General features: G+C 37.3%; 1 protein-coding gene across 2 annotated transcripts in view; it reads left to right on the top strand.

Moving 5' to 3' along the window:
* The window catches only part of LOC124410753 (E3 ubiquitin-protein ligase PDZRN3-B), a 132,608-nt gene that overhangs the window by 26,528 nt on the left and 93,253 nt on the right, over positions 1 to 12,827 (top strand). The window contains exon 1 of one of the 2 annotated variants that reach the window (XM_046889350.1): positions 9,361 to 9,430. The exons of the other annotated variant lie outside the window; for it this stretch is intronic. Coding sequence (XP_046745306.1) covers positions 9,416 to 9,430 — 15 coding nt within the window. The 5' untranslated portion in view covers positions 9,361 to 9,415. Of the gene's footprint in view, positions 1 to 9,360; positions 9,431 to 12,827 lie in introns of those variants that run through there. 2 annotated transcript variants of the gene reach the window in all.

Here is a 12,827-nt window from a genome sequence, read left to right as displayed (position 1 = left end):
GGGATCCTATTCTTTTTTTTTCGTACTGAAATTTTCCCATAACTGCGGTTCGGTATCGTGGAACACATAATGAAGGATGCCCTCTAGTTCTGCTTGCCATTTCCGGAGTAATACTTGCACATCTTTCTTTCATATCCGTGAATAGACTATCTGATATCCTGTGTGTATTGACAAGTGCTTTCAGGTTGATGGAGAACATTTTGAACACTTGATAAAATAAATTACGTAAAAGAAGTATTGAATGTGCCGATACAATTCAGTCTCATTGAAGCTCCACATCCGTTACTTAATCATGAATTTTGGAGTCAAAGGTCATATTGTTGCACATGGTTGGACGTGTTTCGATGTCAACTTCCTTGTTGTGAGCAAGAAAATAGGCAGTGTCGTTTAAAAAAACATCGCAACCGCCGAAATCTCGTGAGATATTACCTTCGGATGACATTCACTTCCAAAACTCATTTTTTCCCTTGAAATGCAACAAATTTTCCCATGAAATACCTTTTGGTACAATCAATAATAACCAAGTTATTCGGGGTGGCAGAGTTAATTACATACACAATCGACGGTGAAGAGATTCGCTTAAATTCTGACTCAACGTGGCAGAATTTACTCGTTAACAAATTGACGTCGAAATAAGTTATCGCAGCTATTTTATGGACAATTAATGTGATAACGAGATTAGTACATACTTATGTACGGATGTAACTCCTTCACTCTTAATCATACTCTTGGCACTGTATCAATTCTTCTCTGTTTTTGTCTAGGTTCTCGTTTTTCATTGGATTTCTATGACCACGTCCCGAAAATTGTCTAAAAAAATTGCGTTTTCTAGAGGTAAAAAACTTCAGCAATCTGACTCCTTAAAAATAGTTTGAATGCTCCTGTAGTCATTCATGGTATGATGTTATATGGATAAGTATACTGCATATTTTACTGCAATGTTTGAGAAAAATCGGTTCGTTGATCCGTGTGAAAATATGAGAATACGTGGGATAGGTATAGTATATATATATATATATATATATATATATATATATATATGACGCTTTTATCATTTTTCACTCATACATTTTGAAGACAATCGTGAATGTGGCTAAAGTGGAATAGTCGATAAAGAGAGAAAATTGGTGTAACAGATAAAAGCTGTGGACAAGGTAGAAATACAGAATTTAACTGATGGCCAGAGTTACGGAGTGTGGAGAAGGGCGATGGGCGGTCGGGGAACCTTTTAAAGATCTAAAGATTCGCGTGGAGCGCAGTTTATTAGGTTACTTCTCTACCTTTGGAATGACGACAAAGAGAAACAAAGAGAGAAAAGCGAACGAGAAATAAGTGAAGACGAAGAAAAGGAAGAAAATACTGCCAACACTTCTATGAATGTATGTATGTACATTAAGGTGGCGCAAAAAAACCGACTTTTTTTTCTTTTTTTTTTGAGTCTCGTGTGACAAAATGTTAGTTTTTGACGTTTTAAGAACCCACTCCAAAGGACAGTTGAAAAAAAAAATTTTAAGAGGTCGCTCCACATTTTTTAAAACGTCAGAACTCGTCAAAATCGTTTTTTTTTTCAATTTTTTTTTTCGTTACGGTTTAATTTTACAGACAAAATAAAAATAAGTTTCCGAAAGTTTCAGTTCAAAATTTGAATTTTGAATGGTCGCTCATAATTTTTTTTCAATTTTTTGGTGCATTTCTTTAGATCTTTTCGAGCGACCCTTTAATATTCATATTAAAATTTCATAATTTTTTTTTCTTCAACTTAGTAAGAAAGAATCGATAACAATACACCACGACATGAATTAAAAATCAAACAAAATACCGAAAATATAATTTTTTTAATTTGATTTTTTGACGATTTTTGACATTTTTTTAAATTTGGAGCAACCTCTTAAATTTTTTTTTTTTTTCGAGCTGTCCTTTGGAGTGGGCTCTTAAAACATCAAAAACTAACATTTTGTCACACGAGACCCGAAAAAAAAAATAGTCCGTTTTTTTGCGCCACCCTAATGTACATACATACGAGGTAGCAAAACCATTGACGTTAAACAAAAGAAAGAAAAAGAGAATGGAAAAGAGAAAAAAATATGTAAATCGTTAAATGAACGTGAACAAAAATTCTCTGAATAATCTCACCCTCTATGTATGTATGTACATACGTATATAATAACAATTGATTATGACTGCCGAGGAAAATCCATCTTTTTTCACAAATGTCACGCGCATCAACAAACGCTTTTGCCATGCCGGGATTACAAATCACGTTTCATTTATACCGGGAAAATTCACATCCCGTATGTTTACAATAGCGTAAAATCCGCGTTTATAAAGCGGATGGGCGGAACGAATTTGTATTTTAACCACGACCTGACACACACACACATATATATATATATATATATATTATATGTGTGTGTGTGTGGATAAATTGCGTTAATTGCCACCATTCCATGCGGACAAATGAACTGACGTTCCGGTTTTTATTGCGAGTGAAAGGGTAAAAAAAGTTAAGAAAGTAACCACGTTGAGATCGGAAAGAATTCTTTCGTTAAAAATCTTTTCATAATGAATTTATTTTCCATTTATCCCGAAAATCAAGGACCAAAAAATTAATTACAAGGCATTACAGACAATTATGGCAAAGACTTTCACTACTTATACACATCTGATGGGTTTTTAGTTTGGCAAAAACTCGCCTTTGGACCGCGTTACAAAAACAAGAGAAAAAAAAAGAAAATTATTTTTAACTCTTATCGGAAAGATTCTAGTTTTTATGGTAACTTGTTATCTCAGTATATATTTTATTGTAAGAGTAATGATGTAAAAAAACAATCTTCAACTGTGAAGTTTTAGTGGGCATTAGTGCCACTATCTGAAATAAAAAAATACAAGCTATCCCCTGTGTATAAAAAAAAAACCCTGGGTATAAAAATTCAGGCAAAAATATTTAGTGGAAAAATTATGTTCTAGGCAAGAGGTGGGCAAAACGTTTGGGGGGGGGGGGGGTACTCTTAAAATTTTATTTAGTGTTTCGAAATGGTTTTTAAATACTCAAAATCACTTCTCTAACCATTATCGAGCATTATTTTGAATTTGAAAAAAAAAAAAAAAAAAAAAAAAAAAATTTCCGTGACATCTGAAAATCATTTTTATTTTCTTTGGGGTCAATTTACAAAAAGATGGCATATCTGAGTTCTCAAAAACTAAGCATTCCTTAAATACCCCGTTTGCCCCCCCCCCCCCCCCCCCCCCCCCGCCCTATATGAATATTGTTATCGTCACAGTTGTGTAACCTGTATAAAGATAAATAGACCCTTTAGAGTAAAAATAATTCCCGTATCATAAGACACGTTGAGTGAATTTAATCGAATTAGTTAGACGGCCACATCATCATGCGGGGTTCGACGCTGGAGGGCTGTTAAGCACCGACCCTCGGTTTATCTTTCTCTCTCTCTCTCCATATTTGATTCTTGGTTACAGAGATTTCAGCGAATGGGTTCGAAGCACGGGAAAGGATAAGCCAGTTTGCACGAAAGAAACAAAGAAATTGAAGGGATATGAAAAATAAATTGCAGTGCTAAAAGGACAATTATTTGTTGTTCGAAATCAATGAAAATATCGTTCCGTTTAAAAAATTTACTCGACAATATGGGTTTGACAACGAAATTACCTGTGGATTTAGGAGGGGGAGAAATAAAATGAAACGAAGAGGAAACAAGAATAAATAAAATCAATCCAACGTTTGATATTCGCTAAAAAAAAAAAAAAACAGACCATTTTTATGCGGGACTCGCCGCAGCTCTTTCGATAATCAATTATTGTTTTTGCAAATGGTACTCGTACAATTTAATTGCTTATATTCATTACCTTCGACAGTGTCTCTTCCTCTTTGTCTGCGGGACTATTTAGATTACAGTTTAGTCTCAATATTTGAACTGGCTTTGTCTGCTCTCTATTTCTCTCTCTCTCTCTCCCTCACTCGCATTCTCCCCCTCTCTCTTTCTCTCGCTCGCTGTGCAAATAAATGCACTGAATACTAACACACAGACAAACTAGACCTCAGAGTGGCTGTACTGCAGTATAAACTTTACCTATGCACATTGCACATGCACACATGCAGCCTTACGAATAATTATATTGCCTTTGCGCCAAGTCGGAGAATATTCAAATGGGTATAAATAAGGGATGAGAGGGATTAAATATGAGAGAAGTAGATAAGGGATGTTAAACATAGTAGGTTATCAAAATTTTTCTACTATTACTCGATCGTTGTGTATAGAAACATGTTTTCACAAAAAGAAACAAATTTCCTGATACAAATCGATGTCGGTAGATTTTAAAAGCTCTTTTCGAAAAAGCTTTGACATCACTGTATTTTACAATTCAAGATGTAACACGTGACCGGATGTTTTGAAAAATTATTTCTTAGAAGGTATAACAATAGAAATTAATACAAATAAATAGTGCATATTGTTTATTGATATTTCATCTTTATAAAAAAAAAAATTTATTTCATTTCATTTAAAATTACTATATAAAAAAATCACGCGATTCGTAAGACTGAGAAAAAAACGTTGCTCCATAGTCGGCAAGTAAATGTTGATTTATTCGCAAATTCTTGTGAAATAAAGATCCAGTTATAGTATTTCGAGTCAGATTTTTGATATTTTGATTAAAAAATTATATAAAAATAATTAAAGAGTAAGATTTATGGCGTAAAACACATAATTTTTTTTCAATTGTCATTAATTGCTAAATTTTTCGAAATTCAAAATTCCGGCTCGACGTACTATAACCACAACTTTATTTTGTGAGAATTTTTTTTAATTTTGCAGATCGATCAACATTTACTTGAGATATGATGCTGACCGTGGAGCAATTTTTTTTTCTCAGTATTTTGGATCACGTGATTTTTTTATATACCAATTTCTGTACAAATAAAGTGAAATAAATTTTTTTTTCATAACGTTTAAACACCAATAAACAATGTGTACAATTTATTTTTATGAATTTCTATTGTCATCCCTACGAAAAAAAAAAATTTTCTCGCGGCGCATTTTTGGCGCTGCTAGATGTATACGTATGGCTTTAAAAATTTTTTCGTAAATCACTCTACAACTGAAATCTCACGTCGCCTTTTCAATTCAATTTATATGGGTGGGCAAAAATCCATGAAAATAATATTTTTATCGAGACACGATATTAACAGCTTGAAAAAATTACTCTATTAATAAAAAATAAATTTTCCAATCAGCAAGTCAAAATTGTGATGTAATAAAATAAATTACATGATTTCGGACCAAAATTCGATCGCGAATTCACCCTAATACACATATATATATATATTTCGATGTTATTGCGGGGAGTTCTTTTCGCGTAACAATACCATAATAATAACAATAATAATAATAATAATTAGTGACACGAATGGAGGAGGAGAAGGACCAAAGAAGTGGAGTGAAAAAAAAAAAAAAATTGTTTAGATACCCATCGTCGAATTTTCAACCTCTTTTTTTCACCCCGTCACGGAAACGTGGGTATATTTTCAGGGGGTTTGTGTTTGGGGGGTGGGGGGGGGGGGGGGGGGGGGGGGGGTGAATTCGCGGAAGGGTTATACACATGTGGAGGCAACATCGGTTTCGTTGTACTACACGTCGAGCACAGCCGCTGGCGCCACGGTGTTTATTATTATCGCTAATTATCGTGTTATGAAGTGGACGTTGATTGGTGTTTTCACAAGGGTCTCTTGGTCTTTTTCTAATCACGTTCAATCGCGCGTTGATACAACTCGATGTTTAATAACGAGATATTCGTCCGTACGCTCTCTGATCGTAACGGATTGTCTGTGTATAATATAAATTCTACGCCATATACATATATATTGAACGAAGGATCCAACGGAAAGTTACACAGATTGAGATTTATACGTTTGATTTAGCTCATCGGCGTGATTATTGCACATATATATATATATATATATACATGTATATACTGTGTACGTTTCGTTCTCGTAGCCAATAAACACAGTTTCACCTCGTTAAAGCAAAAAAAAAAATCTGCCGTTAAATAAATAGCAAAGAATTATGAAAGAGAAAATATTAAAGCTGTGAGTCGAAAAGATGAAAAGCTTTTGAATTTATACCGCTTTCCGAGAGCCGTCACAAGGCCTGAAAATATCAGTTTTATTTATTTATTTATTTATTTATTTGCCGATTATCGCGGTCGCTAAGCCTAAGAAGAAACAACGTGAAAGAACAAAAATTATACGAAAATTGAAATATATAGAGCATTCCACCGCAAATCGAGCAATTTTGAAAACGACCCCTTTTGATTTGGACGAAAGTTTTTTTTTTTTTAATCCTTTTCTACTCTGTGAGAATAATTCTTTATTTATCGAAAGTTTTTCAAGTTTTCTTTTTACCCAACCAAAAGAAGTTGTGACCTTTTTATTGCAGTTATAACTTGAAAGCTATAACTTTTTCAAAATTCAACTTAACGGGACGTTTTTCTTCCTGTTGTTTTTTTCGAAAATTTTCGTTTTCAAATGTACTTTTCGAAAAACAAAACAAAAAAAAATAAGTATTCAAACCTATCTTTATCGTTGGTTTGTTAGATTTTTGGAAAAAATCGAAAATTTCTCGATGATCGTCATTTGTTATTGTTTTTTTTTTCTTAATTGAAAAAAAATGAAAATCCAATAAACACGACTCTGAAAAAATTTGAGGATTTGCAAAAAATGTCAAAGTTAGATATAATGAAAAGAAAAAAAACATGCAAAATGACAATCGTCGAGAAATTTTTGATTTTTCTCTAAAATCTTTAAAAAAAAAAAAAAAAAAAAAAAACAATGAAGATAGGTTTGAATAATTTTTTTGTATGTTTTTTTCATTTGTAAGCGAAAATTTACAAAACAAAAACGTCCCGATGAGTTAAATTTTGAAAAAGTTGTGACTATTTGATAAAAAATTCACAACTTTTTTTTTGATTAGGTAAAAATATTTTTTTTAAATTCTGAGAAACGTTTTTCATAGGGTAGAAAAGGATAAAGAAAATCTTCAGTCAAATCAAAAGAGGTCGGGTTCGAAAGTGGTCGATTTGGCGTGGAATGCCCCATATATACATACAAGTATATTTTTTTTAAATTCTTTTTACAAAATCATAGGCGTTATCGAAAGTAAGAGATTTTCCAATTAATTTTCAAGAAGAAAATTCTTCGACGCGTTACATACGACTCGTTATAAGCGAAAGGTTAAAACAATTAAAATCCTGACTCTGGTATGAAACCCCCGAGGCTGGTGACGAGTGATAACGTCGATAAGTGTGGAGAAATGTTGAAACAGAATTCTCGCTACGTTTCGTCGACGTAGAAAGCTCAAAGATGAGAACGAAGCACTCGATCAACGCCGATAAAACACATCGATCAATGAGCCAAGGGCCACTCGACGAAATCATTGAGACGTATGTATTATCAATATTTGCCGCATGCGAATAGCTCTTGATGTGTAATTTATTATACCTACCATTGCTCTGCAGGGAGCTCGAAGCCTTCAGATTCCGAGAACTCTTGACGTTTCATTCTGCGGCCAACTTTAACGGCCGTCTAGTTGGCGAAATAATAAATCGATACACGAACGATTCAGCCACGTAACTTCGGCAAACAAGCTCGTCATTGGGATGAAATTTCGGGGTAAAACAGCACGAACTTGTATGATTGTGAACATACTCGTACAAGTTCTGACAAACGGGTTAGAATTCCACTCAGAAACTTTATTACTTTCGTTTTTCTCGTCTATCATTATTATTATTATACTTAGCATAGGTTATAGATCATGTATATTTCATGTATCTGGATGATTATGGAGGTTAGGAAACTCCAATTGACGTTTCCTAACCTCCATAATCAAACAAGTTCCGACAAACGGGTTGAAATTCCGCCCAGGAACTTTATAACTTTTGTTTTTTTCACCTATCATCATTATTATACTTAGTATAGGTTATAGAACATGTATATTTGTATTTTGCAGAACTGAGGATGGCCAAAGTATTCATATTTTTGGTAATTGACATCCCATTACTTGACAACGATGATAACAAAAAAACTTCTTCAAATTCGAAATGTAGTTGGGAAAACCCTGATTTTTAGGCGTCGATTGGAGAAAACACAGAATATTTATCAAATAGTATTCTCGCTAACTTCTACACTACTTTCATGTAAAAGAGAGAGAATTCCGTTCGTCTGTTATCGAAAATCTCAAAACCGCTGGACCAATTTTCATGAAGTTTTAAGAGAAGCCTCTTTTACTACCTCTGAAGTGTCATAGGACAGTATAAACTAAAGTTATCTCGACGAAAGCTTCGCCCTTCTCAGAGACCAACGTCTATCATCTTGCTCGAGTTCACCCTTCTTCGTCTATTAAAGCCTGCACGACGACCGTCGCGAATTGCCTTAATTAGTAATTATAACCGTACCGTACTGTGCACCCGACTAACTATTAGGTTTGCTAGACACTAATTCCACTGTTCCTACCATCCGGTGGCATTGTTTCGGGACTGACTTGCGGTCCAACTTGTTACAACGTTACTTAACCCGGCTTACGTAACGTTGCACAGCAAATTGCTGGTCTCGTTTTTGGTCTGAATTATCAAAAAATCTCAGGTCCCCTCATCAGGATTCAGAATTTCTAGATCTAATTTAAAATGACAGATCAGACTTAGGGTTGTATTATTTGAAAAATTCCTACCCCTGTAATCGATTCTTCTATTCGTTAACTACGGTGAAGTGAAACGAAACTGAGCTCGAACAGCAGGGGGAACAAAAAATTATGAAAATGAGACAGAAGAGAAGCTAGAGGCGTCTCTTATAATTTCTATTTTTGGCACTCGGGTGTCTGCTGCTCGATGATGTAAACTTTTCCAGGAGATATACTTTTCTTTCATATCCTTTTCCGTTCTTACTTGACAGTTAATTAATTAGACAAGTAATTAATTAATCGAGCTTCGTTAGGCCGAACGTGCCAAAAGCAGCTCCAGCGTCGAACGTGCGCGAAGCCCTGTTTCAAACAGTTTACAAGAGTGAAATTAAGTCGGTAAAACGTATTTTTGGTGATTTTGTAATTTCGCACCCGGTATAGTAAACGCGGGCCTGGAATTGCTGCTCCGAGTCGAAACCAGCTGAACGACGTCGATCTGAACGGCAGTTAAAGATTTTCCACCGTTTGCTTTCCGCCCCTTTCCACCCTCCATCCCTCACTTCATCCCTCTTTGGTTAAGTGCGACTCCATTGGAGCGAAAAATTTACAGGACGAATAAACGAACGAACGAACGAACGAACGAACGAACGGATGACGGAAGGAAGGAAGGAACGAACGAATGTACGGAGGAAAAGGCGAAGGATCGGTACTGCAGTTGAGTGAACTTAATGTTCCATCCAACGGTACGATAAGTGTTTCGTTTCTTCCGCCGAGTGCATCGTCCGCTTCCCTCTGTATAATAAGCACGTCTGCAAAAGCAACACCCCCGGCAGTATGAACGTCAACGAGAAATGCATCCTCGAGTCGATAATTACTCGATTCAATTATGGACTCCATTAACGGCTCCCAGGACGTGATGTGAGTCCCCACTGAGAGCACTGGCATCATAATAGACCGCGTCTTCTGGTGTTGAATCAATTCCACGATCACTTCGCCGATGGTGTGGAAGACTCGATGTAGCATCGTTGGTATTTTGAATAGTGTAGTTCACGAGACTTCTCTCTCTCTCTTTATCCTTCTTGGTGAGTTGAACACACCGCTGGGTGTAATTCAACCTCAAACTAAAACGTTTCACTGCTATAGAGAACACTTGGCCAAGCCGTCGTTTCCCATTAACTGACCATTGTCTGGAGGGCCGGGATAGTGCCAAACTTGACTAATTTTGGCGGGTGTATTCCTGAATTCGAGCCAGGCAGCCGAGATAAGTGAGACCTTGGCTCTCTCTAGCGACACAACAATACGAGAGCTCAGCCCAGCCCAGCCCAGTCTCTCCCAGGGTTTCCCTTTCGCTGGCTGGCCTTGGTTCGTGTTCACGTCGGGAACTTGTTGTTCCAGCTGTCAGGCCGGTGATAAACTCTATCGGCTCGAGCTCAGGGCCAACCCAAACCTAAACAGAGAACGAAAGACACGGAGTGAGTCTCTTCGGTTGATTGTTCTCCGAATTCAGTGTCAAGTTCTTCTTTACCATCGAGGAAGGACAGCGATGCTTCTATGCTAAGGCGTCGTGGATCATGCGCGGGAGAATTCAGGCTGCCAACGAGAGCGGAGGTTGAAGTTTAAAAAATGACGTTTACCTTGTTCAAAGGAGAATTGAGACGAGGAGTCGACTCGGGGCGTTCAAGCCTAAGAATATACCGGCCTGCTTTTATCCCGGGGCTTTGTACGAAGAAGAAACCTTCTCCTATTTGGCGATTAAATGACTGGCACGCTAAGTGCCGACCCGAGGAGGAAGGAACTAGGAGGCTGAGAAATCTTTTTCCGATTCACGGACTCCTCGCAGGCGGTAAAGGTGGTAGGTACCAACGCGACGACGACGCCTCGACGTGTCGGGAAAGCTTTAGGTATTATGAACCCACGTTTCAAGCGTCAGACCCTCTTTTCTCAGCCCCATTTCTCTTCTTCTCTTTTTCACTGATTGCAAAGCCCGCGCCCAGCCTCGACCTGTGTAACAATATCCTTCCACTGTGGTGCCACTTTGCAACACTCGGAATTTACATCTAACACCCTGTAGAGAAGTTCAAGAGTGATTTCGTAGATTCGTGATATTATACGCGTGCGATGCCACGACACTCGTACATCCGTCTATTCGCCAATGGAGAGAGATGGATCATGTATTATACGTGTGTAATACACGTGGGGTTGAAAATCTGCTTGTATTTGTCAAACGAACACGAATTATGTAACTAGGTTTAATTACTCGTTGAAAATTGCTAATCCGAATAATAAATTTTAATCACACTGTCTGCATGATTCCAGCTCCGTAGTCTCGTTACCCACGTAGGTATAATCATACCTCGTTGATGAATTATTCATCCGCTATTACGAGACTGTTATTAATTCCTCTCGCAGGTCCTTGATTGACAATTATTATATCTACATCTATCAAGGAAAGCCCGTTCATCCCTCTCTCTATGTCAGGAACGGCGTGTGTCGGGGTTTAGAACGTCAGACCCCATTTACACCGCAGTATAAACCACGAGAGAAACCAGCCGGTGGTCAGTGCTCGGCTTAAAGACGATGTGAAGAAATACAACCGACCGACCGACAGAGAAAACGACCTGGTGTACTATTACGAGGCTGTAACGTTAAACTAGCCACTCGAGTGGATAGCTTCCATACATGCACTTATCTCATCTTCTTTTCGCGTAAAAACCTTTATGGTCATTTTCTCCAGTTTTTTAACCTAGATTTTCTAGAAAATCCTTGACGAAAATCCTCACGATGTCCCGCTGCTTTTGGCCAAATGTCTCCAATCAATCGGGATCATTGGATAAGAACATTCGTCTGAATCTTTCAAAATTAGAACCATTTCCCATCGTTAGAAACGCGTGACGCTTGAACGGTTGACAATAATAACGATGAAAAATGTGGGCAGGTCTCCTTGAGCGTTGATTCATTTTATTGAACGCCATTATGTAATACGGAGAACAGATCTGTGTATACATAATTATATTTGAAAGCTCAAGATAAATGTGTACCGTTAAAGTCTCCTGGAGTTGTGCTTCTTAGGCTTGTATTTCTTTGGGGGTTTTTTTTCAGGACTTTCGCTTGTACATATTTCTGGATATTATTAGCGAGGAGCGAAGAGATTTAAACGGTGCATAAAACGATCATAATTCTCAACCGAAGCTTTGCGTTGTGTAGGATCGCCTCTGAGAACCCGAACCGCAGACTATATCTTGAGACCAGAGAGTTGCAGAGAGCTGAGTGGCGGACTTGAGTAACGTTTGATCGCTTCTACTCGCGGTTACTTGGCCATGTAATTAGTTGCCTATGTCGGTAATTAACGGACGTTTAAACAGGGTGCAGGTTTCGAAAAAGTTTTTTATCGTAATTCTTCCGTATGATAAAATATAGCCGAAAGAACCTGGAGTCGGATGGTTTTCAATTTATACTCAAATAATATCATTGATCGATTCAGAGGATGAGCTTTCTTCAGCGTCTTTACAATTTTCACGAGGCAGTAGCAGATATTTCCTCTTCAGCATTTTTTCCCCACATCGTTGATCTTCGATGTGAATTCTGCGGGTCGAGGTGCGAAAGAAGGGAGACAAAAAACAACGAAGATTCATTGGTACAATCCATTCTGATTTTACAATATACTTTATTAGAATCGTTTCAATAAAGCGTTGAAACTTTTTATTACAGCAGTCGATGCTCATCAAACCTAACCTAACCTCGTTCCTACAACCGCTTCTTTTCTTTAGATACTTTCTGCGGAAAGGATTTACGTCCTGATACTCCTTTAAGCTCGAACGCTAGCCAAGCTCGATCTCGTGCCAGTTATTGAAGAGTGAATGAAAACGATAAAGTCATAAAAGTTTTAGCGGTTCGCGGAATTGCTTACATACTAGATCCACGGTTATGAGCGTTTCGCTATCTTGTCACCCTTGTGTCTCACCTGATCTTTTTTTCTTCCAATTTTCACGTTCCTTCACTCCACTACCAGATCCTCATGCTACAAGTTTCATGAAAATTCAAATCCTCAACTTCAGTTTCGATGTCGAAGGGTGACGATCTACCGTACTGTGAACCGTTCCAGACTATCGTTGCGGGTGCGACAGGGAAAGACGCGAGAGC

This window comes from Diprion similis, chromosome 10 (genome assembly GCF_021155765.1).
Source record: "Diprion similis isolate iyDipSimi1 chromosome 10, iyDipSimi1.1, whole genome shotgun sequence".
NCBI classification, from domain to species: domain Eukaryota; kingdom Metazoa; phylum Arthropoda; class Insecta; order Hymenoptera; family Diprionidae; genus Diprion; species Diprion similis.
Note: the sequence above shows the minus strand (reverse complement) of the source record. Positions and strands in the feature narration are given on the sequence as shown.